Source organism: Phocoena phocoena, chromosome 1, assembly GCF_963924675.1.
Source record: "Phocoena phocoena chromosome 1, mPhoPho1.1, whole genome shotgun sequence".
Classification (NCBI taxonomy): domain Eukaryota; kingdom Metazoa; phylum Chordata; class Mammalia; order Artiodactyla; family Phocoenidae; genus Phocoena; species Phocoena phocoena.
Genome location: NC_089219.1, coordinates 39,720,898 through 39,748,418, shown reverse-complemented (window position 1 = coordinate 39,748,418; position 27,521 = coordinate 39,720,898). Strand labels below are relative to the sequence as shown.

At 53.5% G+C, this 27,521-nt stretch overlaps 1 protein-coding gene across 2 annotated transcripts; it reads right to left on the bottom strand.

Moving 5' to 3' along the window:
• Window positions 1-410: 410 nt before the first annotated feature.
• On the bottom strand, window positions 411-19,707 carry SLC5A9 (solute carrier family 5 member 9). 2 transcript variants are annotated; one of them, XM_065895133.1, is made up of 15 exons: window positions 19,546-19,707; window positions 17,521-17,592; window positions 14,338-14,442; window positions 14,132-14,194; window positions 13,873-14,037; window positions 12,406-12,511; window positions 11,490-11,570; window positions 10,959-11,164; window positions 10,626-10,761; window positions 9,690-9,797; window positions 6,988-7,138; window positions 5,290-5,458; window positions 3,723-3,938; window positions 1,164-1,323; window positions 411-619 (listed from the first exon to the last, which is right to left on the bottom strand). In XM_065895133.1, the coding sequence occupies exons 1-15, from the start codon at window positions 19,705-19,707 to the stop codon at window positions 411-413; spliced, it is 2,109 nt and encodes a 702-aa protein (XP_065751205.1). The 2 variants fall into 2 exon arrangements, with proteins under 2 accessions (XP_065751205.1, XP_065751207.1); XM_065895135.1 differs by lacking the exon at window positions 14,132-14,194.
• Window positions 19,708-27,521: the final 7,814 nt, after the last annotated feature.

Here is a 27,521-nt window from a genome sequence, read left to right as displayed (position 1 = left end):
GGTGAGCAAAGATGCATGAGGATTTTTGCAACTTTCTTGCCACTCTTTTTCTTGTATCTTCCACTTTTTTGACCTCATGACACATGTAGAGTAAAAGCTCCTGGACAGACTCACCAGAGGGCAGAAATAGTGTTTTTGAGGTAGGAGTGAAAGGTACTGTAGTGGAGAAGAGTTGGAGTCAGGCGACCCAGTGCGAGTCCTGCTGTGTGGCCTGAGCAGACCCAGCGCCCTCTCTGGGCCTCCTGGCTCCACCCTTCAGTGTACTGGCTGGACGGGGTGCTCTTTAGGGGTTCCTGCAGTCTCAGCCTCTGAGGGCTCAGTGTGGACAGCGAGGTGGGAAGGGAGCCTGTCTCCGGCCGGCCAGGCCTGGCTGTGTTTAACCTGCCTTGGGTGATACCAGGCCTGCAGAGTCACGCAAAATAGCCCCAGAGGAAGATGTTGACGGCCAGCAGGAGGACGGCGTTGATGTTGCAGACGCTTCTCCAGAGCGGCTCCTCCTCGATGCTGGTCAGTTTCTGCTCCAGTGCGGCCTTCTCTGCGGGGCTCAGCGCTTGCTCCGGGGCCCACGACAGCCCGCAGAGCCAGCCCCAGAGCAGCTGTCCCCGGGACCTGCGTGGGGCTGAGGGACAGAAGTCAGAGGGAAGGAAGGCAGGGGGGCGGCAGGGCGAGCCTGGAGAAAGGAGATGATGCGAGAGCAGGGCCGGGACAGAGATGGTGAGAAACCCAAGAAAGGAATGAGGCGCGCGGAAGGGGGCAGAGGCAGGGGAAGCAGTCAGCTTAGCCCGGGTGCAAGCCGCAGGCTGGGCGGTAAGCTGGGGCGCCACGCTGAACCCCCACACCGTCATCTAGCGGAAGCATTCCCGTGTTGCAGGGAGAGGGGTGTTAAGGGGCGAGGATAACGAACACAGTTCAACCCAGTTCGGAGTGCGTGCCCCGCCTGAGGACCGAGCGCCTCAGCGTGAGGAAGCGCGCTTCACAGTGATATAAACCAAACCAGCTCTCACCTGCCTTACTCGTTTAATAGCCATCTGGGAAGGGAGGAGGGGTGATATTTGGGGGACTCCCTTAGAGACCCCATCCCCAGTGACCCCCCAGATGGGGTCTTTGGGACCCATGACCTGGTGTACACCCCCACTGCTCCCCCCATTGTGCCCTCAGCCTACCTGCAGGCTGTTCCTGGCCGTGCCTGGGGTTCTCTGTCCCTCCGGCCCCTGTAGGACCCTCCCCAGATGGCACGTCCGCTGTCCCTGCTGTGCTCTCCCGCGCCTCCCTCTTCAGCTCAGAGTGAGGACGGTGCCGTGTCCACCACGTCAGGCGAGCGAGCTGGAGGAGAGCAAACAGCCTCGGCTCAGGGACCTTTGGAAGGAAGTCGGGCTGTAGAAAGAGAGGACACCCCTTCCTGGGAGGCCGGCAGAGCAGCGAGGAGAACAAGGAAGGAGCACAGGGCTGGAGGACGAGGCCTGCCTCTGAGGCCCGACTGCCCCGCCCTTGGAAAATCTGATTTCCCTGCACCTGTTCCATACAGGGCTCGTGCCGGGGGCCGAAAACACCGCGGGTCAAGCTGGGCCCCTGACCTCCCGCAGCTCACGGGCAGGGAGAAGCAAGGCCGGACACAGGGAGGCAGGTGGCCCACAGCAGCAGCTCCCGAGGTCAGGCTGAGAAGCTGAGACTACGTGAAGCTAGTAGGCCGTGGAGAGTCACCGCACGCGGGAAGCAGAGGGAAGAGGCTCAGTTCTGGGCTTTAGGAAGATCTCTTGGAGTGAACTGATGAGATCCAGCCTGGAGACAGTTGCAAAAGTGGAACCAGAAAAAATGAGCATTTGAGGTCACGGGGTGGGGGGCAGCCCCAAGGTTGAGGAGTGAGATCTGCAGGCCGTGGTGACTGACTGGAAGCAGCCGCCGTGGCTCTCAGGGCTGCCCTGGACCTTCAGATGGGTAGCGGGGCCCCTCATGGAGCTCGAGCCGGCAGAAGGACGACTGGGCTTGGTGATGGCGGGAGTGAGAGAGAGAGAGAGAGAGAAGGCCTGGGGGCGGGGGTGTGGTCATTCTCTCTCTCACACACACACACACACACACACACACACACACACACACAGCAGGAGCTTGAAGAGCCCGGAGGGCCTCACAGCGGAGACGTCCACAGATCCCTACGGAACAATGATATTTAAGGGGCAGGAAGAAAATCCCATGAAGATGACAGAGGAGCAGCCAGAAGGGCAGAAAAATATACAGTGAGCAGAAGAGAGGTCTCCAAGAGGCAGGATGTGGGCAGTAGTGTCTGGTTCTCTTCAGAGTTCGCTTGAGATGAAGATGGAGAAGTGACCAGTAACAAGGGTGTTGGGAATGTTGGTGTGAGCAATGCCGGAGGGCACTGGGACACCAGGCCGACTCAGCGGGTCGAGGAGTAGATGAGGGGGAAGTGGAGGCTGGCGATGGACACCACTCTTCACAAAGTTTGCTGCTGAGGGTCAGAGAGGGAGACAATTGTACCTGGAGGAGAACGGGAGCCAGGGAGGGGATTTTTAACTGGGAAGGACTTCAGTGTGGGAATGAGACAGCAGACAATGGGGACGCTGAAGGATCAAGCGGTGGGGGGAGACCATTTCAGGGGTGAGCCCCTGGGGAAGTCAGTCTCTTGGTTCACCTGTGAATACACTGCTTGTTTGTAGGAATTCGTGACACTAAGGGTATAGGTCATTTTGCGAACTCTAAAGGTAAGGAGTGTTATTGATTATTTCCACCCAGTGTTCCAAGGACCAACTTCTGGCATGGGCTCTCTTACGGGCTGAATACTGTTCCCCCCAATTTCATATGTTGAAATCCTACCCATCCCCCACTTCAGAGTGCAACTGTATTTGGGGAGAGGGTCTTTAAAGAGGTGATTAAGGTTAAATGAGGTCTGATGAGTGGGCCCTAAGGACACTAATATGACTGGTGCCCTTAGAAGAGGAGATTTGGACACAGACAGGCACAGGGGAAAGACCACGTGAAGACAGAGAGAAGATGGCCATCTATGAGCTAAGGAGAGAGGCCTCAGAGGAAGCAACCTGACCAACCCCTTGACTCCTGGCCTCCAGACCTGCGAGGAAATAAATTCCTGTCATTTAAGCCACTCACCCTGTTGTACTTTGTTATGGCAGCCTGAGCGAAGTCATACCCTTCTGCTCTAAAGCAAAAAGCTTTCAAAAGACTGAGCATCAGTGTCTGAGGACCGGTAAATCCTTCAGCGTGGGAGCGGTGAGGGCCTCAAATCGAGCTCTTACTCTGCTAGACTGTTTCTTTTCTCATAAACCTGTTTCTTCAAGGTCCAACTCAAGTGACATTGTCGGGCAGCCTCCCCCCCCCCCAGGGGTGACTACCTCTCCTCTGCCCTCGGCTGTGCCCTTTGAGCTTGGGCCTTCTGTACCTTCTCTTGGGAGAGTAACTGCTGGTGTTGGGGTCTTCCTCCCCGCCCCCCCACCCCTGCTCCCCACGGGCAGCTGCTGGCAGGGACCATTCATCTTTGTAAGCCCAGTACAGTGCCTGGCACAGAGTAGGTGCCCGCTGAGTCATTTTCCAATTGAATGAATTACTTTTCACTTGGGAATTAACAGCCCAAGGAGCTCACCGTCCCCAGCCATCTGTGATCTCAACTCAGCAGAGTAAGAGTCGATGGTGGAAGTCCAGGCACCGTGGGTAGGGGAACACTTGGGGGCGGGCCTCGTTCTGAACACTCCACTTGCCTTTTCCTCGGGGATGGGGGCTGTGCAGAGGCTGACAGTGACGATGACGATGGCCGTGAGCCCACAGAGGAGGAGTGCAAAGTAGAGGTAGTGGAAGTCTTTCAGCACGGCCGGCCTCGGGTCTGCCTCCCCACAGGCTGGGGCTGGGTACGAGAACTCCAGGGTCATGCGCAGAAGCCCCACCACCAGGCCAAATATGAGGCCCCAAAAGGCTCCCTGCGGAGAGAGGGCAGTCCAGGGGTGGGATCCAGCGGGGAAACCCTAGGAAGCTAAAAGCCACGGTTTGGTTTGTCACCGCGTTCGCAATCTGCCTGAGTAAGTTCCCCGTGAATGCCGAGGCTTTGTCTTAACCTAAAGGCAGGCAGAGCAGTTTATTGGAAAAGGCACGGGTTCCAGAGTCAGACTAGGCTCCGCGGCAGAACAATGACTGAAGCAGTGACTCGACCTCACTCACGTGCAATGATAAGCAAATTAATAAGTACTTAGGGTAGGTGCTTAATATTCAACTAGAATGGAATTTGCTTTTGTAATCAGCAGGGAAAGCCAGGATCTTCCTCCCCAGCTTTCTGTTATGATAAATCAGAAAGCAGAATTAGAACTCCTCCTTTTTTATTTTTAAAGAAAAGCTCTGGCACGTCCTATATCTTCTCTGTAGCACCGTTGGACCCTAACCTCTACCTGTTCCCCAAGTATAAGGAGGCTTATATTTTCAAAAATTCTGGAATGAATAGAAACCTCCAGAATTCAACCGAGTCCTGCCGTGCAGTCTGGTTATCAGCAGGGGGACTCGAGCTCTGCAAACAGTAGACCCAGCAGAGGCCTGGCTTAACTACCCCACTGGGGGAGGGGCTTCTATGATCTCCCTTACGATGACCCTGGGCTCTCACGCGGCCCCTGTACAATCACGTCCATGATGCTCCTTGCCTCCCCAAGGTACAGCCAGCAATTTGGGCCTGTCTTTTCTAGGCTAACCTGGGGAGTGACCAAGGTTACCCTCCTGGTACCTCCCAGGGTCTGTTACATTTCCGTGCAGTTTCATAAGTGGCACATGTGCAGGCACCCCTGTAAGCTCACACCTTGTTTCATCATCCTCTTTGCTGTTATTTTGCCGACATGTAGAGCCCTACCGTGTTAGAGAGCTTCCCGTCTGCTTGGGCTTTTACACACACTGTTCCTCATGTCGGGAAGACTCTTTCCTCTCCCATTAATCCTTCAGATCTCAGCTCACAAGTCCCTTTGTGACCCCCCCTCCCAGGCGTCCCATAGGTTATGTGTTCCTGCTCTTTGCTCTCATGGCCGCTATCACACTTTGCTCTTATTGCATATCGAAGCCTCTTTCCTCCCGCTGGCCCAGTGATGGCAGACCTATGTGAACTTTGTAAACCATTGCATCCCTGGAGCCTCCCTAGTGGGATTGATTAATGTTTGCTGAGTGAATGAAGAAATCTAGACCTGATGCTATGGCTGGGGAGACGGAAGCCTGGAGGGGGCAAGTCCAGGTTATGGACCGACTAGCTCTCCTGACCCTCTGGTGTTCTGGGAGAGACAGGTGCACTGCTGCACTCACAGGCTCTGTGACCCTCTTGCAGAAGATGGCCAGCAGGAAGAGGGCAGTGATGGGTGGGGCCAGGTAGCTGGTGACAGACTGGATGTAGTCGAAGAGCTGCCCGCTGTTGGAGCTTTGGATGATGGGGACCCAGAGGATGCTGATGACGACGAGGAACACCACAAACACTCTGCCAGGAGAGAAAAGGGCACTGTGAAGGGCGCTCAGAGCGGCATGGCAGGGGGGCAGGTGAAGGTGATGTACGGGAACCAGGAAGGGAGAAAGGAGGGGAACGCGTGGTCGCTGAATCAGAGAAGACAGGATCACAAATGCAAAGATTCCAGAAAGTCAGACTCTTAAAATCCCAGAATATCAGAATTACAGAATCCAAAAAACCCCAAATTTTAAAAATCCCTTTGAAAGTGTGTAGCCCATCTGCTTTCGGAAAGAAATCCATTCATTTCCCCTTCACCACCCACCTGAGTAAATGGGCCCTGGTTGAAAAACTTTTCTTGGGTGTGTTGGGTGCAATGATGCATATTGCCAGGAGATGGTGCCCAAACCTCACTGACTGATGCAATCAGGTGCAGTAAGACTTGGCAGGTGAGCAAAGAGATAAAAGGATTCTGCACACCCGTCCTCTTCTCTCCTTTCCCTCCCATTTTCTCTCTCTCAGGCCACACTAGAGCAGCAGCTAAACTGCAGGAGCTACCTGCCGTTCACTCCCCTCTTAGCCCCCACCTCTTTGTACAATCTGTCCTGCGCTCAGATCCTTTGATGGTCAGTCCCTGTGCATAGGGCTGGGAGGCACAGATGAGCGGGCCGTAGGGATCCATGGCAGCCGTGGGCAGAAGGCATTGTGATGCAAGGAACAGTGAATGCAAAGGCAGGGAGATGGAAAAGAGCAAGTTATCTAAACTCAAGTAGAGAATGAACACGTTAGTCCAGAAACCTGAGTTACAGAGCCTTAAATTATGAAGCAAAGATTTCAGAAAGGGCCTCTTAACTTTGTGCAAACTATAAATGCCCAACCCAGGGAGAAAAAGAAAAAATAGCCACCAAGTTATATTTTGAAAGGCATGAAATGAATACCTATGAGATAAAGTTCAAAATTTTCAGCTGAGTGTTCAAAGCCCTGCATCCTTTGGAGACAACCTTCCTATGAACACCTCCATCGATGCGGGCCCCTCACTGCATTACATGTTTCTGATTTTCTCATTAAACTGTGTGCACCCTCAGGGCAGGACCATATAAGTCGCCCCTGTGTCAGCAGCACAAAGGTATGATGCAGGATGCGTGCTCGGGGTGAGACTGAAGGAGTCTTTCTGTTATCCGGGGATGACATCCAGAGCTGGTCTGGAAGACATTGGGGGTGAGCTGCTTGCTAACTTCTTTCCATCTATACAGTTCCTCTTTCATTGAGTCAATGCTTTGTCAGCTTCTCTCATTTACCCTCTTGATCAGTTCCAAGATAAAATTGAACAGGCAGGGAAGAGATTTTTTTTTCTCCTTATTCTGGAGGGAGGGGAGTGGTCCAGAGCTGGGGAGGAACTCACCTGAGGTCCTGTAGAAAGTTGGCGCAAGGAACCAGGGGCTCTGACTGCCAGTGCAGGGCCCAGACCCAACTGCATCTCCTTCGGGTAACCCAGGGCAGGGAGGAGAGGGCAGAGGGGTTTTGCCTACAGGAAGGGGGTGCTCCGGAAGGATGGGCCAGCGCACCTGCCCACGACCATCAGCTCCTGCTCTGTTGCCTGTCTGCGGAAGTGTTGCCACACGTCAATGGCAAACAGGGTACTGCTGCTGTTGAAGATGGAGGTGAGTGAGCTCATGAGGGCGGCCATGATCACTGCGATCATCAGGCCCCGCAGACCTGGGGAGAGATGAGGTCTCTGTGGGCAGCTGGCCCGTTAAGGCCAGCTCTGCCAGCAACCATGGAGGCTGCCAGCATCCAGCAGAATCAGGGCTGGGGACGGTGTTGAATGAGGTGCCCAACCAGGAATCCTGGAGACCCATAGCTCTAGAGGCCGGGTTCTGGCCACACTCTACCTCTGCCTCCCCCTGTGGCCTTGGCTGAGTCATCTGTCCTCCCTGAGCCTCAGTTTCCTCATCTGCACTATTAAGGGATGTGAGACTAGCTGATCTTTAAGGTTCTCTGCAGACTGGACATCTCGGTCTGGGTTTTAAACCTTGAAGACACTTGGTTAGTGGGCCCTGGTAGGGAGGAGGATGACTATTAATTATTGAGTGTTTTTTTTCAGTGTTTTGAACCTTTTTCAATGATGCTATGATACCAGGCTAAAGCCCCAGCTTGGGAGGCAGAATCCCTGGAACTTTTTGAAGGTTTTATTTTAATTAATTATTTATTTATTTTAATTTTTAATACAAATTTTAAAGGCTACTTTCCATTTTCAGTTACTACAACACGTTGGCCATATTCCCCATTTTCTACAGTACATCTCTGAGCCTATCTTACACCCAATAATTTGTGCCTCTCAGTCCCCCACCCCAATGTCCTCCCCCTCCAGGAACCACTAGTTCCTTCCCTATATCTGAGTCTGCTTCTTTTTTTGTAATATTCACTAGTTTGTTGGGTTTTTTAGAGTCCACATATAAGTGATATTATATAGTATTTGTCTTTCTCTGTCTGACTTATTTCATTTAACATAATGCCCTCCAAGTCCGTCCACGTTGCTGCAAATAGCAAAATTTCATTCTTTTTATGGCTGAGTAATGTTCCATTGTGTATATATACACCATCTTTATCCATTCATCTGTTGACGGACACTTAGGTTACTTCCATATCTTGGCAATTATAAATAGTGCTGCTATAAACATTGGGGTGCGTGTATCTTTTTGAATTAGTGTTTTTGGTTTTTTTTTTTTAATATATATACTCAAAGGAGTGGCATTGCTGGGTCTTATGGTAGTTATACTTTTAGTTTTTTGAGAAACCTCCATACTGTTTTCCACAGGCAGAAGCCATGGGTTTGTTTCCTGGTTCTGCAAGGAACTAGCTGTGTGATCTTTGGACTAGTTCTGACCCTTTCTGGGCCTGTTTTCAACCTGTAACAAGGGAGGGTGGGGCCCACTGGTATCTCAAGTCTCTATGATTCTGATCAGGAAGCATCTAGAAACACAACTCCCTGGCCAGCCCCACCTCAGTCCTCTTTCCCCTCAGTCCAAATATTTAACCACCTCCTGCATGGCTCCCTGGATGACTCAAAGTGTCCCAAATCTAGGCCAACATCTTCCTCTGGGGCCCCTGCTTCTTCCTTTGGTTAATGATATGTTTCTGGTCTCTAACAAGACACCTCCAAGTTATTCTGGACCCCTTCCTCTGCCTCCCTCCTACCCCACCTCCCTCAGCCAGTCCCTCTGTGGCTGCTCTGTCATAACTGGGCCTCCACCACCATCTCCACTATTTCTTTGATTCATTTCTTGTTCCACTGGAGGGAGGGAATAGCTCAATTTCCCTCCATAAACCTGCCTTTCTTTCTATGTCCCCAGTCTCAATATCACTGTAAACTCAAGACCTGCAAGCCCTGTTTGGATCCCTCTGTCTTTCTTGTCCCTCAAACACAATCAGTCATTAAGTCCTGCCAATTCTATCTCACAAATATCATCTAAACCCTTTCTGCCCATCCCTAAAGACACTGACCTGGTCCAAGCCACCACTACTGCCGTGACCACTGAAAATCCCTCAGGATCTATCTCCCTGCCTCCCCCTAAGCTGAATGCACCATGCAGAGTGATCCTTCTAAAGCACACATCCATCATGCACGCTGGCCTGAAACCCCCAGTGACCCTCCACTGCCCTCAGAGTAAAGGTCACTCTGCACAGTGGGGCATGGCCACCAAGTGCTCCCCACGAAGGTGGTCTTCATTCCTGCTGCATCTGAGCCCACGCTGGCGACTTTCAGTTCAGACTTGACACTCTCTCATACCTGGGCCTTTGCACATACGGGCCCTCATCCCCGGAACGACATTCCCCACGCCCCTCCGCCTTTGTCTGCCTAAGATGTTCCCCGGCACTCAGCTCCATTTCCTCTCCTCTGGGAAACCTTCCTCCACATTCCTCCAAAGTGGGTCAGGTGCCTCCTTAGGGCTCCCTCAGCCCCACCGAGTCCCCACGCTGGTCCCACTGTATCGTGCCTTCTGCTTGGGTACCTGCAGACTGCGTTGAGCTCGAGAGCAGGGGCCTGCCTTTAATCTCTGTATGTCCAGAGCCAGGGTACAGAGTAGTGCCCTACAGATGCTTGTGAAGGGCGTGTGTGTGTGTGTGTGTGTGTGTGTGTGTGTATTAGGAACGGGGGTGCGGAGGTGAATGTTTTCATTCTCTCTTCCCATCTACGACCATCCTAATGCGATCCCTCTTGGGCTGGAAAGCTGGTGTGCAGTGTGGTATGGGGGATGGGACTTACCCATGGGCATGAGCGCCATGACCAGCTTGGGGTAGGCAATGTTGGAGCATCCCACGCGGGCCCCGCAGATTCTTTGGCAGATGTCAGGGTCCACGCAGCCCACTTCATCTGCAGAAGAAGTGATGGCAGTCAGAGCTAAACCATGCCGTGCCTTCTCTGGCTGGCCCAGTACCTGCTTTCTGACCCGATAGGAAAGTGTTCACGGGTGAGTGGTGGGAGTCAGCGTCTAGAGGGTCAAAGGGCAGGTGGAGGTTGGGTCCTGGGATTTCGGAGTGTCTGGTAGACTTCTCAACCTCATACTACCCTGCAAAACCTGATGGACCCCTCTGGGTTTTAGGCCTTATATCTTAATAAAAGGCAAATATCCTTGCAAGGCACCATGAATGCCTCAATTGGTCTTTCCTTTATAGAGAGAAAGCAGGATGTTAAAATGACATTCAGATACAAATTTCTTCTACTGATACACATACTGTATGTTTGGCCCACAAAGCCTAACGAACTTACTATGTGTTCTTTTTTTATATATAAATTTATTTATTTAGTTAGTTTTGGCTGCGTTGGGTCTTCGTTGCTGCGCGCAGGCTTTCTTTTTAGTTGCAGGTGAGCAGGGGCTAATCTTCGTTGCGGTGCATGAGCTTCTCGTTGTGGTGGCTTCTCCTGTTGCGGAGCACGGGCTCTAGGCGCATGGGCTTCAGTAGTTGTGGCATGCGGGCTCAGTAGCTGTGGCTCACGGGCTCAGTAATTGTGGCGCACGGGCTTAGTTGCTCGGTGGCATGTGGGGTCTTCCCAGACCAGGGCTCGAACCCGTGTCCCCTGCATTGGCAGGCGGATTCTTGACCACTGCGCAGCCAGGGAAGCCCTTACTATGTGTTCTTAATAGAAAGCGTGTGGCCCTTGCTCTGGGCCAACTTTGCCCGGAGGGAGACTAGCTCTTACCTGGGTACAGGGCCCGGCTGATCATGCCAGGCATGACGATAAAGAACATGGGAAGGATCTTCAGGTAGCCCCCCAGCACGGAGCCCCCCTTGGCGTGGGACAGACTCTTGGCGGAGAGAGACCTCTGCACAATGACCTGAAAAGACAGCCGCGCAGGAGCGCCAGTCGGGCCTGCTCGGGTTCCGCTCGGCTCCTGCGAGCCCCAGCGTGGGGACGGTGCCCCATACATGTTCCCGAACCAGTCCCAGCCCTCTGTGCATCCACATGCCCAGTTTGCCCACAGGAGCCACCCCAGTTTGTGGTGGGCTGGGCCAAGCTTGGTTAGGGCATCACCTGGTCGGTGCACCAGCACCACGTGGCCAGCACCGTGAGCCCGAAAATGAGGCCTGGCCAAGGGATGTCCCCGCTCACAGGGTCCCGGAGCATGTGGAAGGCGTCGGGCCGGGGGAGGTGACAGGTGGTGTTGGGGACTGTGACATTAGGGATGGCCTGCCTGTACCTCTGCTCCAGGCCTGGGTACCAGCCCACCTCTTGAAAGCCTGCAGGGAGAGACCACTGCGAGTGAAACAGCCCTGAGGCCCCACTGGGTCTGTCGCATGCCCCAGCTCGCTGGATCCCAGTCGTGTGTGGGACCCCTGAGCTCTGAACTCGTATGGGACTTGGGAATGAGAGGAGGAGTGGCACTCAGGCTCAAGAGCCCTGCTGTGGAGTAGAGAGAACCCTGCTGTTGGGTGCCCTGGCCTGGAGCCGGAACATGGCTCTGTGCTCTGCCAAGTTCTGACCAGACCGTGGTGGTGACAGCCAGAGAGAGATCAGAGAGGAGTTGACAGGGGAGGGTGGGATGTATTCAGGACTCTTCCTTACCCAGAAACATGAGGACCAGGGCTCCCCCCACCATGATCACCGTCTGCAGAGTGTCTGTGTAGATCACGGCCGTGAGGCCCCCTGGGGACCCAAGGAGAGGGGTCATCAGCACTAGCAGGGGTTCCTCTCAGGGTGCCCGCCCTGTGCTGGGCCGCACTGGGGAGACCAGAGAACACATGGAGCCCTCAGCGGATGGGCTCTGGCCACTGCCTTCCCCGCCCCTCGTGCTCCATGGGCCCGCCCAGAAGGCGGAGGCTGGTACAGCCACAGGCCCTCAGGTCCCTCTCCTTCTGTCCCGACGGCCTCTGGCTGTTGTTTGGTAATATCCCAAGTCTTTTCCTTTCCTGTGCTGTTAGCTCCACCGGGAGGCCTGCCTCCCTCCCCACCCCAATGCCCATTTAAACTCCCCCATCTTTCCAGGCCACCTCAGCCAGGAGGAAGTCTGCCGGAGCCTGTGTCCCGGGAGCCCAGGCCTCTGTGAGGGGCTCTGCAGGAGACGGGAGAAGGCATGCTTGTGGCTCTTGTCTGGAGTAGCCCGTGGTGACTCTAGCCCGGGTCACAGTCCCCCAACCTCCACCCTATTCCCTGCTGTCGGTCTTCCTCTGTATCTCCTTCCCTGGCTCTCTCTCGGGATGGCTCTGTTTCCTCCTGTTTCTGCCCTTCCTGTCTCCCCTTTTCTCTTTCCCACGTGCACAGTGTCTGTGATGCACTGAGTCTTTCCGCCTTTTCCTCTGACTCTGCATGTCTGTCTGCCTCTCTCTTTGTTCCCTCCAGTTTCTCTTTCTCACCCTCCCGGTCAGTTTTCACTCCGTCCTCCCTGGACCTCTGTGTCCCTGTAATCCGGCGCTTCCCTCTCCACCTGTCCCTGTCTCTGCTCCTGGCACCTGCACCCGACGTGACCTCCCCTCGGCCCTACCTGTGATGGTATAGACGGCCGTCACCACCAGCAGGATCACAGTGGAGAGGTAAAGGTTCCAGCCCAAAGCCATCTGGATGAAGAGGGCTCCAGAGAAGATGTCAGTCTGCAGAGACAGCGACCCAGGAGTCCAGGTCACCCAAGGCCCTCTGTGTGGTCACCAGTGTACGTCACCTTCCTGCTCAGCGATACCAGGTGCTGTTGGCCCTCATGGTGTGATGAAGATGAGCCTTACGTGCCGTGCTCAGGAGGATGGGCTTGGCCTACAAACACCGAGGAGCCGTGGAGACTGTAAAGCTGAGGAGCACCGTGGACAACTCTGAGCCTGAGAACCATGTGATCTGGCAGCACTGCCAAGGTCGTGTGCTGGCGGGGAAGGGGTGAAGTGGCACACTGAGGAAGTGAGACAGGAGCTGGGGTCGGGGGGTGGGGGAGAAGGTGGGAACCTAGGGGGTCCCTGACGGCTCCCTGAAGGAGCACTGACCCACTCAGCTGCCAGATGGGCCCGCAGCTGACCTGACGGGCAGGCGCCCCAGTGCAGATGACACAGGTCCTGGATACCCACATGTTTGGGTTTATTGGAGGACTTGGGGTCGCAGCCTTTGCCTGAGCTGATTTAGGGTTATTTACAAGCATTGATGGAACAAGAGGCTGTAATTTCCAGCCCTGGACCTGGCAAACCTGAATGCTTCAGTTCCCTTCAGGGCATGCTTGCTGGTCCCTTTACATGAGTGTTTTGTGACCCATGACAAGGGCTACTACGTGACAAAGCCTCAGGAGGCCTCAGCTGGGCCACAGAACCCAAACGTTAGTTCCAGCCCCAGAGCTAGTGCTCTGTGTGGACCTGGGCAAATCGTTTGACCTGGGTTTGTCTTCTGAGTTTAGGTCAACAGAGGAAGAATAGGCCCTTTCTAATGGTAACATTCTAGGCAATTAATGCTCCGTGCTGAATGAAGCCTTAATTAATGGGAAGATAAATGAGTGAACGAATTCTAGATTGTGACTTCTTTGGATAGAGGGACTCTCATTCACTCAACAAACATTTAACATTCATCTCTAATTACCCTACTGCTGAAGGGGAGCATGTGAGGAAGGGGTGTGGATTTTTTTTTTGGGGGGGTGGGGTACGTGGGCCTCTCACTTTTGTGGCCTCTCCCATTGCGGAGCACAGGTTCCGGACGCGCAGGCTCAGCGACCATGGCTCACGGGCCCAGCCGCTCCACGGCATGTGGGATCTTCCCGGACCGGGGCACGAACCCGTGTCCCCTGCATCGGCAGGTGGACTCCCAGCCACTGAGCCACCAGGGAAGCCCAGGGGTGTGGATTTATCCTTCCTTTCTATTATCCTTCCTCTTCTAACCATCCAGGCATTCATCCATCCATCCATCTATCCATCCAGCAACAAGCTGTGCCCTCTCCGAAGCATTTTCAGAGAGACATGATGACCACACGGGAGCAGGTACTCACTGAAATCTTGGTGAAGATGTAGAGGATGAGAGAAAGGACAGACGTATACACCTGGATCCTCTGGCCCCCGAATCGCTTCTTCAGGTACTGCGGCATTGTGACCACACCGGCTGCGATGTACACGGGGACGAAGATCCAGCCGAGGGCCAGAAGCAGCCAGGTTGCCTGGGAGGGTGGGGAGAAAAAGGGATCCATGTTCTAGATGCAGATGGAGGGGTGATCTGTGCAGAGGAGAGGCCTGGGCAGGGAGGTAAGGGACCAGAGGCCTGATCTCAGTCCTGTGTGACCTCTGATGAGGTCCTCCAGGCTTTGGTTTCCTCATCTGTAAAATGGGTTCTCGATTCACCATGCATCTTCCCCAAGCACCTCTGAGGTTCCTCTTAGCACTAAGGCTGGGGATGGGGTGGGGTGGGGTGGGTTAAGACCCCCTTTATCCATGAGAATCCTCCAGGCCAACTTCCTTACATTCCACTCAAAGCCACCCACAGCAAGGCCTCCAGCGGCCCCTGTCCCAGCCAGGCCGATGAACAGACCGCTGCCCACATTGCTGGACATCAGAGATGCTCCAATCTGCAAGGCACAAGTGGGGCCAAGGGTCAGAGGTCAGCTTTCATTTGAATCGATCTGTAGTCAGGACTATGGGCTTCAGGATCCAGGAAAGAGGCAGAGAGAGAGCAGAACCTGAACTCAGGGAACGTGAGATCAGAGGGAGGAGATGCAGTGGGGGAGCAATGAGAAGAGGAATGGAACTGCTATTTATTAGGCACTTACTGTATACCAGGCAATGTGCTAGGCATTTTATAGGCACTAATACACTTAATCTCCACAGATATTTGGAGGGGTGGGTATTAATCTTTCCACTTTACAGAGGAAGGAGTTAATGTTAGGAGAAATGAAGTCACTGGCTCCAGGCCACCCAGTGAGGGAGAGGCAAAGTGGAAAAGAACAAAAGCCATGGGAAGCAGCATCCATGTAGGGAGGATAAAGCTCTGCTCTGGGGCCATGGATCTAAGGGCCTCCAGAGAGAAGGAAGCTGAAGGGAGAAGGGGAGTCCCCCACGAGAGGGATGGGGGAGGCCCTCTGCCACCCCGTTCCGGCAGGTCCCAGGGCAGGGCCAGGCAGTGGGAGGAGCCACGGGGTTGAGCACAGCCCAGGCCACCCCCCCAGTTAATTTTTCTCCAGGAGGCAGCTAACTACTCTGAGGCAACAGGAGGCAATGCCAGTTAGATAGACGATGTCCACAGTCACAGCCATCAGTACTTGAACGGCATGGCCAAGTGCCTGCTTCTGTTCTAAATATATTAACTCACCAACTCCTCACGACAACCCCATGAGGAAGGTTCTGCCATTATCCCCATTCTGCTCGGGGAAACTGAGGCACCGGCAAATAACTCGCTCAAGTTCCAGAACTGGTAAGTGAGAGTCGAAACGAGGATTGCGACGCTGGCCATCTGCCTCCTGTAATCACTGCTTGATGGGTGCTAGGTCTCAGTAAGCCTTCATTAGTGTTATCTGTTGTTGTTAGGTGGGAGCTGGAGGGGAAGAGCCTGTCTTGTACCCTGTGTCACCTTAATAAAATTGTGGAGCTGGGCAGTAGAAAGTGAGAAGAAGGGAAAAGCGCCGGGACGTTCAGAGACGAGGCGGCACAGTGCAAAGGCACAGAGATAACGATCGGGCTGCTGTCCCTGCGGACTTTTCAGCCACCCCTCCGCCCCCGCGTGCACACAACACGCACACACACACACTCCCTCCCTCTCTTAGGGGGTCCTGGGGATGCCGCAGGCTGGGCTGGATCACTCAGTCACAGCAGAGAGCACTGGGCCTCCTACTGTGGGAGAAAAGGCTCCCCAGGCTGCTCTCGAGGACTCTGCCCAGGGCTCCCAGTGCATCACTCAAGGAGCCATCAACAAGGTCGGCAGGGGACCCCACGGGCCCCTCTGAGACGGGGATGCTGTCAGCCCCCAACCACACTCCCCTCGGGCCACAGGGAGGGGAACGAGGCACCTCTCAGGACTGGCTGAGTAGGGAAGCGCGCAAAGCTATTGGACGATCATCACAGACACCAGACGCACACGTCCCAGCGGGGCAGTGGGACTGAGAGTCCCTTACCTGCCGCTGGTTTTGCCCCGGCCTTGGGCTGAAGCTGCTCTCAGTGTAGGCGGCTCAGCTCACAGCCCCGTCCCCCTGACGAGGGCACCATCACATCCTCTTTCCCACGTGCACAGGCCCACGTCCCGCTCCATCACCATCTCTGGGGCACCCTCTCCTGCTCGGAGGACTCGGGTTTCCTCACACCCCAGAGCTCTGCTCTCCACAGGACTGACCGTCCAGGCCGGCCCCCTACTGGTTCTCCTGGATGGACCAGAGGAGACCTGACCTGTCCCAATTCTGTGCCTCCCAATGACTCGTTTCCAGGGCTGTGATTTGGGGGTGGGGTGGGGGGACAAGATGATCAGAAAGGCCTCCAAGGGGTTTTCATTCTTCTGATGAGAGGTGTCTGATGGAACCAGCGACCCTGTCCTCATCCCTGTGGGCTGCCAGGTCCACAGCCCCCCGCATCCCTGGGGATTCTGTCATGCTCCTTTTTTTTTTTTTTTTTTTTTTTGCAGTACGTGGGCCTCTCACTGTTGTGGCCTCTCCCGTTGCAGAGCACAGGCTCCGGACGCGCAGGCTCAGCGGCCATGGCTCACGGGCCCAGCTGCTCCGCAGCATGTGGGATCTTCCCGGACCGGGGCACGAACCCGTGTCCCCTGCATCGGCAGGCGGACTCTCAACCACTGCGCCACCAGGGAAGCCCTGTCATGCTACTTTTGTCCTCACCTCTCCCTGTCCCAGACACCTGAACCTTCCAGAGAACCCTGCAGGCTTCCTGGGTTCCTCTGCTCTTTGGTGAGTCTGTCGCCAGCGGTGGGCAGCGAGGGTGGCGAGAACAAAGACAGGGATGTGCAGAGGGCCGGTGGTGTGTGGGTGCGTGTGTGCACACACATACCACGTGTGAGGTGTGCGTGCCTGGGCTTGTGCCAGCTTCAGGGGCCCCTGGGGCTGAGGACTCCGCTGTTAGTTTGGAAGCAGGCCTCACCTCCCTCTGTCCTATTTCAGGAAGAGGAAGTTAGCTTTGAGGACCAAAAGGAACAAGTGGGGAGGCCTGAGGGGCAGGACTGGGATTCAAAAGATCAGGTCCTGTGGGGGTGGGATTTTACCTCTAGGATTTCCCTCACTTAACTGCTCTTCAGTATTTATGTGTCACTTTCCCAAGAAAAGCTTTCTTAATCCCACTTCCACTGTCTGGAGGTTAGAGGCCTCCCCCAGACATTCACAGGCCCCATGCTGCCCTCCAGCTCGGCAGCCATCAGGTTGTTTATGAGTCTGTCTGCCCCGCCCAGCCTTGAGCTCCTCTGGGACGGGAACACTCTGCGTGGGCTCTGTAGGTCCAGTGTCCGGCGTGGGACCCACACTTAGGAGGCGCCCAGGGCATGCAGGTCCCAGCTGTGGGTTTGCAAGTTCTCTCAGGTTGCCTGGTGCCTCTGGACCAGAGAGAAGGAGCCCAGAGCCAGGAACCCCCTTGGGGGCTGTAGCCTTGGTCCAGGCAGGAGTAGGTGAGGTGGGAGCTGGGAGATGGGGGGAGGGGCGGGAGGAGGGTCGACTCACTGGCCACCAGCTTATGGACCTTCCCGCCAGGAAGTAGCCGCCAATGGTCCCTCGGCTGGCACGGATGGACGACTGGAAAGGAAATGGCAAGAGTGAGGATTTCCCGAGCCTCCCCCAGGCTCTGCCCTCTGCCCCAGATTCCCTGCCCCTCGAGGCAGGCACTGTGGGAACACAGAGGGTGGGAACTGCGGCTGAAGCGTTCGCCATCTTTCAGCTACGTGGCTTTGGGGGCGTCAGCTACCCTCTCTGGGCCTCCCTGCTCATCACCCAGGGCTGGTGTGAAGAACAAAGGAGCTAATGGGGTGTGTGTGTGTGAGTGAATCGCCCTCATGGATGTACGGTGCTGTCCATGTGCACAGATCATTGCCATTGTCACTCTCGTGTCCTATCCTGCTCCCCCGTCCCTGTCCAAACGTTGCTTCAGGAAATGAGTTGGGGTCTCATCCTCAGGCTACCGTGGCAGGGAGACTGCCTTGTCCCCTCCGCCCAGCCGGACTCCCACTCGGGGAACTGGGAGGTTGCAAAGCACTCGGGTCCCAGACAGAGGCAGGACTCTTCTGGGGGGTGTCTCCTGCTTCAGCCTGATGTCAGACCACACCACCACTGAGGTCCACCCATGACCCTGGAGCAAACCCTCTCCTGCACTGGGAGGTGGTCAGTAGTGGCCTATTTGAGGAATTACTCTGAAGACTGAAAGGGGGTGAGGAATGAAAGAACTTTCTCTCGGATGCAGGGGGTGAGTACAGGGCAGCGAGTTAAAGCCCTTATTGGATGCTGAAGCCAGGCATCTGATTGGGTCTGCAGACAAGAGAAATACCTGAAGGAGGGGAAGGGAGAGGGAAGTTGAAAGAAGCTTCTCTTCCCCCAAGAGAAAGTGACAGATTAGTCACTAGGGCATGACTGGTGTGCAGGGCTCGCTGCTTGTCAAGCCTTTGCTTGGACTTTCCTGTGCCACCTCTGGTCCTTGGGGAGGACAGATGAACAGAAATAGTTTACGTTACAGGTGAGGAAATGGAGGTCCCCTAATGGGAAGCAACTTGTCCAGAGTCACAGGGGAGTTTCTGCTTCTCATGGTTGTCCACCTCCCGGGAGCCAGCGAGACTCTGTTTGCCCATCTCTTCCTCACACACCCTGGGAAGCAGGGACAGTTCATCCCACTTTACAGATGGGGAGACTGAGGCCAGAGATGGTTCTTGACCTTGCCACAGCCTCATAAGTGACCACCTGGGGCTCAGATCACTCTGTACCTCACAGTGGAGTCTGAGGCGCTGGCATTTCCCTCGAATGCTGCAGAGATAACGGCGGTCATTTATTGCTGCAGGCTGTGTGCTGGGCGCTGTGCCAGCTCCTTAAATGTGTCATGCCCCTAAATGGTCAGGGCCGCTTTATCTCATAGACCTTTATACTCTCATTGTCCAGATAAGAAAACTAAGGCTCCGTATGGTCCCAGGGCCATGCGGCCCTACCTGTTGGAGTTGACATCTGAACTCAGAGCTCCCCGACCTCCAAGCCTGGCGCCCGTCCAGGGCATTGAGGCTCTGGTGAGCAGTGGAGAACAGAAGCATGTTGGGATCTGCCTGGCTCCCAGCCAGGAGCGCAGCCCAGCTCCTTTAGAAAGCACGGCTCCTTGCCAAGGCACCATCTGGTGGAAGGTGTGGTGGGTCCAGGAGTCAAGCATTCGCATAGCTGGGGATGCTGGCATGTGGAAGAGGGCAGGAATGGGATGCGGGGAGGCCAGGGATGCATGGGGCCAAAGGAGAAGATGCACAGGGACAGGGAGTCGGGCGGGAGATGGGGACTCGCTGTGTGAGCTCTGGCAGGTCACACCCCTCTCTGGGCCTCAGTAGCCCATCTCTAAAAGGGAGGGGTTGGAGAGGATGATCCCTTAAGGTCCTTCCACATCAGCCCCTGTTCTTCCTGGATACGCCTTTCTTCTGCCCACCCCTGCCCCCAGCTCCATGACCAGCCATCGAAGAGAGCCTGTCTTTGCCTCCCCTGCCCACCCCCAACCTCCGAGCTACTCACCCAGATCCCCACGCCAATGACAAAGACAAAGTAGACGACCAGGACCGCGATGTCGTAGGCATGCAGGCTGCCTCCAGGACCCGGTGCTGAGCGCGGAACTGTCGCAGTGCTGACCCCATTTCCCGAAGCTCCAGGTCCCATTGCTGCCAGCTCCACGCTCATCTACTAGTCAGTCACCACCAGGCTGGACTTTGAGGCGCTCCTGGTTTCATTCCTTTCCACTAATGATTAAACAGCCTGGCCAATGAAAAAGCACTGAGCCCCATTGGCACATAAAGTCCTGGCCTGCCTTTTCCCCTTACTGCCAGCTCCGTCTTCTGCAGGCCTCCCTCCCTTTCCCTGACCCCACTACACACACAGTTGCACGCTCACACACACATGCACATGTACACGTGCACGCGTGCACGCTCCCATCCCAGAGAGGAGCAGGAACAGGAGGGAGAGAAGGAAAGGAGCAGAGTCCTGGCAGCCTGGACTGGGAGGGACTTCAGAGTCAAGGCACTCGAGCTCCTGCTTGTGTGGAGGAGAAACTGAGGCCCAGGGAAGAGAGGGATACAGGGAAGTAAAGGCAGAGCTGGGCCTGGAGTCGGGGTTTCTTTTTTTTTTTTTTTTGTGGTACGCGGGCCTCTCACTGTTGTGGCCTCTCCCGTTGCGGAGCACAGGCTCCGGACGCGCAGGCTCAGCGGCCATGGCTCACGGGCCCAGCCGCTCCGCGGCATGTGGGATCTTCCCGGACCGGGGCACGAACCCATGTCCCCTGCATCGGCAGGCGGACTCTCAACCACTGCGTCACCAGGGAAGCCCGGGACATTTTCTGTCTCAGTTTTGGCTGAGGTCGAATGGGTGAGGACAATATAACAGGTGCCTAGTACCCTTACCCCAATTCTAAAAGTGAGTCAGGACACTCAGGGAGCCATGCCACAGACGCCGTTGCAATGGCTAAGCCCAGGGCCCCTGCTGCCCCAGCTGACCCCATAGGTATTGAACACTCGCCCTGAAATCTTTGTTGCCTGGCTGCTCTCGGCCAGTGACTGAGCCCAGCTGATGCCGTGCATGCCCCTTCCTGCAGGACATGTGGCTCACATAACGGGTATTTTTGGCTGGAGGACACTCCTTGGACCAGCCGAAACTTTCTTAGAACTGCACTAGATCCCCGTGGCGATTGCTTTACAAAAAGTTGTTGGAGTGACCTGGCGACCCCTCTTCTTCCCCATCTGCAGGGTGAGGAGGCGGTCCCTTTCACCCTCTAGTGAAGCCAAGAGAGAAGAGTGTCAGAGGGGCTATGGCAGAATTTTATGTGTGTCCAAGGGCCTGGTGACTTAAGGAAAACAATGGTCTAGGCTGGGGACATCTCAAAAGGGGGAGTGACACCAGCAGAGGGTTAGGCCAAGGTCTGGAGCATGGAAGCTGGACAGCACCCGTCGGGAGGCTGCACAGAGCGTTCCTGCTCCGGCACACGAGACTAGGGTGTTTAAGGCCTGGCTGCACTGCCCTTGCCCTTCCTGCTGCTGCTGGGGGGCCACTGACCAAAAGATCATTTCTTGCCTCCCCTCCTCTCCTCTGGCTGCTCCTTGCTGCCTTTCCTGGTGCCCAGGCTGGGGGCCATGTGCTCCCCTTCACAGCACTGACCACATTGGGCTGTTCCTGGCTGTGTCCACAGCTAGGGTGGCAGTGGCTCTGATGGGTCCCTGTGAGCTAAGACCCCGAGCAGCCTGGAGGCTCCCCGAGGATTTGGGGAAAGGACCGCGGGAGGGTGGTGAGCGCCTGACATCGGCTGTCTTCTCTGCAGACGTCACTTTTATGAGGAACCAGGGCTCAATCCAAGAGCAAACAGCAGAGCCCGAGTGGCAGAAGGCAGCAGTGGCGCAGAGGAAACAGGTGTGGCCCGGGAGCCAGAGAGCTTTGCTTCTGCCACCCACGTTGGTGACCCCTAATGCATGGGTGCACGTGGCACACATCACTGCGAGTGCCTTTCCTCACCTGTGAAATGAGATGTCTGGAATCGCTTGTAATGATCTTGGAGCGCTGAAGTGCTACAAAGGAAATTATTGGCCTGGTCTCCTCTAGCCTTTCGGTTCTAAGAGTCCTGGGGGAAGTGGGATCCAGCTGGAGCTGTGATTGAAAAGTGGGAGAACAGTGAGGGCTCAGGTCCATAGCTTTAGGCCAGGCACCCCTGGACCCTGCCCGGCCCTGGTACTCATGAGTTGTGCTCTCAGCCTCCGTGTCCTTGTATGTGGAGAGGGGATAACGAAGTTCACCTTGCAGAAGCACCCTGAGGTATAAAGCCTGAGGAGTGTGTGCGAGGCACAGAGCCCTCGGCCAGCGCAGGGCTGCTCTGTCACGAGCGCTGTTGCTGGCACTGTGCTCTGTGTGGCGAGATGGCTCTGTGGGACCCTGGTGTTCACCTAGAGCGGTCAGGCCCCTGGAGACGTCCTTGGTCCTGACAAATTCCAGAGCCCCAAGAGGCCCCAAGTGGGGTCGGGGGATGGCTTCATGCCTGAGCCACTGCCACCCACCTTGTCACGTCCTCCTAAGAAAGCAAAGCCTGCAGCCACGCAAGCAAGGCTCTGGAGCGCTCACCAGCGAGCGTCCGGATCTTGCTGGGGAGAGACTAAACAGGCGGTGAGTTCTCTGCCACCTCACGCGAGAAACAGGTCAAGGAGATTCAGAGGATCCTGGGATTAGCAACTGGAAGCAGAGCCTGGGACCTGGGCTCATGCTCCTTCCACCGGCCCGTCCCCGCCCCCGCCCCCGCCATGTCCTTTCCTGGATTCTGGGTTACTTGGTACCCACGGTTGCCCTGTCCCCCCTCCATTATAACTCCTACCAACTGTGCTATAATTGCTTGTATGTTCCCCCTGCTAGTGGGGGACTCCTGGAAAGCAGGGGCTTTATCGGGTTCACTTCTGTCTCTAGCACATGGCACAGGGCCTGGCACACCGTAGATCCTCATTACATTTTCATCAAATAAACGAATGAATGCATATTACATCAGTTTCTTCTTTTCCCATGCAAGCTCTTCATAAACTCAAAAACTCAAAACCATGCCAGTTGTCACTAGCCACACCACATATATCAGCTAGGGTTAAGTTTGGCTGTGATATACATGCAACTTAAAAGTTGCTTAAATAAGAAAGTTTTTTTCACGTTCATGTCTAGAGATACACAAAACAGGACCGGTAAGGTGGTTCATAATTTTTTAAGAGACCTCAACTCCTTTTTTCTTGCTCTTCTACCATCTTCCATCTCATTGTTTAAAATGGAATTCCAGCCATTGCCTCTGTATTCCAACCATTGCCTCTATATTCCAGTGAACATTTCCTGGAAATGTCACACAACACTTCTGCTAATATCCTTTTGCCCAGAACTTAGTCATGTGATCACACATAGCTACAGGGAAAGACAGGAAATGCTATCATTATTTGGGGTGGCCTGTGCCCTGTCAAGATTCTGGCTTTTTTACTCATTAACAGAGAAGAATGGATGCTGGGGGGACATTAGGAGTCCCAACCATGCCACACTTTATAGTCTAAATGGCACACCCTTCTCTTACTATCTTCACCTACTAGCCCTGCGTGGTACTTGGGAATAAGAGGCATTATCCCCACTTCACGATTGAGGGAACAGAGGCTCTGAGAAGCAAGTTTTCCCAGGCCACAGAGTGAGTTATGGCAGGGCTGAGATGGGCACCCAAGGTTGCCAGCTACAAGGTTGCTCTTTCCGCTTCATCATCTTGCCCCAGGGCTTCTGGGAAATAGTAGAGCTTGGGCTCCTTCCTCACAATTCCCTCAAGAAGCATCCAGCAGACACCTGCTGTGTGCGCAGAAAGCACCGGATATTCAGAGAGAAACCAGATCCAATCCCTCTTGAGGACCTCATGATCTGTCTTTACACAAGTCTTAGAATATAGTGTGATGACTAGGGGGTTGCTAGCACAGACAGCTCTCTGACCCCAGAGCCCTGGAAGCCAATACTTCAAGGTGTGTGACGTTCCATTTCAGGTTCTTCCAGCCTCCAGTTTTCTGTCTGGAACCAGAGATGGGGTTGGAGAATTCGGGCTGAGTTCAAACCTCAGACAAAGGACATTGGTGTTTATGTTTGATGGGATGTGGTAGCACAGCTAAAAGTGTAGGCTCTGAGATCAGAAAGCGTTACTTCTGTTTTCATGGAAAGCAAGTTACAGTCCTATTTTTCATGTGAGAAAACTGAGGCTCAGCGAGTTCCAGTCTCTGTCCAAGGCAAGTGTGTGTCGGAGCGAGACTTGAGCACAGTCTCCTGATGTCTAAGCTGGACCTCCTCCTGCACGGGGCTTTGGGAGGCTCTCCAGAACACTCCCACTGCTCTAAACCCTGGCTGGGACCCACTACCTGCCAGGCTAGACCAGGCCCCCCCACCTGGATTTTATTCTGCAGCTAGAAGCCTGATCACCTGTAAGGAGCTGTCGGCATCGTGTCTCAACAACTGGAGAGAGGGAGTCTCACAGAGGGAGAGATTTGCCCCTTGGAAGGTGTGTAATGCTTGCTCAGTTAGACTCCACTGCGTGAAGCCAAGACTCTGCTCTGGCGAGTCTGTGGCATTCATCCCTCCTCTCCTTTCTCTGCAGGAATTATCTCTGGAAGTTTACCCACTTCTGTAGGGCTCCTGGCTCCTCTGTATCCTGATGGCGGCAAATGGGATGGGAAAAAAAATTGCCTTCGTATCATGCAGCAAATGGAGGTATACCACATCTCAGTAGCCTCACCGAGCCTGTTAGGGTTCAGGAAAACCATCTGGCTTGTCTTAGGATGGCTTTCTAAGCAGTCACTGACCCCAATTAGGCATTGATCAATAATGATCAATAACTGATCAATCAGTCGATCGTCAATTAGTTTTTGTTTTTTTAAAATATTTATTTATTTATTTAATTTTGGCTGCATTGGGTCTTCATTGCTGCATGCGGGCTTTTCTCTAGTTGCGGTGAGCGGGGGCTACTCTTCGTTGTGGTGCACGGGCTTCTCATCGAGGTGGCTTCTCTTGTTGCGGGTTTCAGTAGTTGTGGCTCACGGGCTCTAGAGCGCAGGCTCAGTAGTTGTGGCACACAGGCTTAGTTGCTCCGTGGCATGTGGGATCTTCCCAGACCAGGGCTCAAACACCTGTCCCCTGTACTGGCAGGCGGATTCTTAACCACTGTGCCACCAGGGAAGCCCATCAGTTAGTTTTAAATTATCAGCATTCACCAATTTTATACTGTCTATCCAACCCTGTGCTTGGCCTGTGACTGGCAGAAATAAAGGGGAGCCTGGATACCTTCCTTTAAGGGAATTCAGCTGAGAGATTCGAGGTGGAAACAGAAAAGAATGAGGGACTTGAAGTAAGGCAGAGGTAGGTTTGAATGACAACACTTCAGCTTATTAACTGTGTGACTGTAGGCAAGTGCTCAGGGTACCTGGCTTGCTTGTTGTGAATATTAAAGGAGAGAATAGAAAACACTTTGCTCACTACTGGGTCCATGGGAAATGCTCTGTTGGTGGTTAAGTGTCAAAAGCAGGGTGAATGCACACAACTATAACTACTTAAATTGAGATAAGAATTCAGAGAAGGGAGATATTCATGTGTGAATTATCTTTTAAGGCCTAGACTTGTAGAGCAGGTAATTTGGACCCTGGCGGGTCTGGGACTCGGGCCCTGAAAGACCATACTTTTCAGAATGTGCAGTACAATGGATGGCCACAGGGGGCAGACATAGGACAAATTTTAGCATCTTCCATTTCACCGTTCCTCTGGGCAGAGAATCCAGTAGGTGACTATCCTTTCTTCACTCCCTCCACACCCATGTTATAATCAGAGCTAAACTTCCACACACAATATCTGTAGATAGACGAGGGATTCACGGGGCTTTTCAATTGCAGTAATATGTCAAAAGTTCTCTGAGACATTGCTGGCACATAGGAGCCAGTGTGTCAGAAAAGTCAATCTTGCTCTGATTTTTTTTTTTTCACTGATCAAGTCTCCCAACATATCTCTGAAATATGCAAATATCTATAGTTTTCTGTATCTCTCTGAAACTTTTGGGACACCAACTATCTCGCTGAAATATTCTGAAACTCCTTGAAATGCTGACTCTCTATAAATGTCTAAAATTATAAATCTCTACGTGGATGTCTTTTTCTGACCCTCTCTACCCTTTGACAGCACACATTCTCTCTGAATCTCAGAGACTCTCAGTCCATCTGTCTACAACAGCTTGTTATCTTTTTTTTTGTTTGTTTGCGGTACGCGGGCCTCTCACTGCTGTGGCGTCTCCCGTTCCGCGGAGCACAGGCTCCGGACGCGCATGCCCAGCAGTCATGGCTCACGGGCCCAGCCGCTCCGTGGCATGTGGGATCTTCCCGGGCTGGGGCATGAACCCGTGTCCCCTGCATTGGCAGGCGGACTCTCAACCACTGCGCCACCAGGGAAGCCCCAGCTTGTTAACATTTTGCAAGTGGATATCAGACAAAGACAGGTGCTATATGTGCTAAACTCCAGGAATTTGCACCTCCTAGTTCCAGGCTGCAACTGTCTTGGTCCTGAAGAAGGTGGAGATCAGAGCCCTTCCCACAGGAAGTTTCAGCTAGAACTGGAGCCAGAGAAAAGAGCCAGGCATTTGGAGTCAGTCAAGCCTGGGTTTGATTCTCTACTCTTCATCTTACTGTGTGACCTTGGCAAATTGCTTTTCCCTCTCCAAGTCTGTCTTTTCTAATCTAGTAAAGATAATCCTGCAGCCTTCGAGACTGTTATGAGGACTAGAGGCTGTAGGAGGTAGTCAAGTGTAAAATGCCTGGTGAACGCCCATGACTATCCTGACTTAAGTGAGATGTGAGTCCGGAGGATGGAGAGATTCATGTGTGTGTTTCATTAGCCCTTGACATGGAAAGGAAGTATTCAGAGTCTGCTGCATTTAAGAAGTCGCTTTGTGTAAGCCCACATTATTGCTTCCTTTACAGATTCTGTGGGGCTGTGGACTTGCAAGAATTAGTCGTACTTTGCCCCCCAACTTTATTGATGTATAATTGACAAGTAAACTTGTACTATATTTAAAGTGTACAGCACAATGATTTCATATACGTATACATTGTGAAATTAGTCCCACAATCAAGTTAATTAACACATCTATCACCTCACATAGTTACCCTTTTGTTTTGGTGAGAACGCTTAATATCTACTCTCTTAGCAAACTTCAGGTACACAACACAGTATTATTAGCTATAGTCATCATACTTTATGTTAGACACTCAGAACTCATGCATCTTACAACTGAAAGTGTGTAGCCTTGACAAACCTCTCTCCATTTCCTCCATCCCCCAGTCTCTGGGAACCACCATTCTATTCTCTATTTCTATGAGTTCAACTTCTTTTTGGTTCCACATACAAGTGGTAGCATATGGTACTTGTCTTTCTCTGTATGGCTTATTACACTGAACATAACACCCTTCAAGTTCATCCATGTTGTCACAAATGGTAGGAGTCCCTTCTTTCTTGAAGAACAATATTCCCGTGTGTGTGTGTGTGTGTGTGTGTGTGTGTGTGTGTGTGTGTATCTATATATCACATTTTCTTTACCCATTCATCCACTGATGGACACTTAGGTTGTTTCCATATGTTGGCTATTGTGAATAATGCTGCAGGGAACACGGGAGTGCAGATAACTTTTTGAGATACTGATTTTGTTTCCTTCAGATATATACCCAAAGTAGCATTGCTAGGTCACATAGGAGCTCTAATTTTAATTTTTTGAGGTACCTCAACACTGTTTTCCATAATGGTTGTACCAATTTACATTCCCACTAACGGTGTATATTCTCAACATCTTCAACAACACCATCTCATGTCTTTTTGATAATAGACATCCCATCAGGTGTAATGTGATATCTCATTGTGGTTTTGATTTGCATTTCTCCGATCAGTGATGTTGAGTATCTTTTCATAAACCTGTTGGCCTTTGTATGTCTTTTTTG

Bases quoted from the DNA above. Each gene is read 5' to 3' on its own strand.
- SLC5A9 (XM_065895133.1), bottom strand. From the start codon at position 19,707: ATGAGCGTGGAGCTGGCAGCAATGGGACCTGGAGCTTCGGGAAATGGG. The intron at 5,459-6,987 runs GTGCGCTGGCCC...CTCTCCTGGCAG, and splicing joins GAGCTGATGGTCGTGGGCAG to AGTGTTTGTGGTGTTCCTCG. The intron at 3,939-5,289 runs GTGAGTGCAGCA...CTCTCTCCGCAG, and splicing joins GCAAGAGGGTCACAGAGCCT to GGAGCCTTTTGGGGCCTCAT.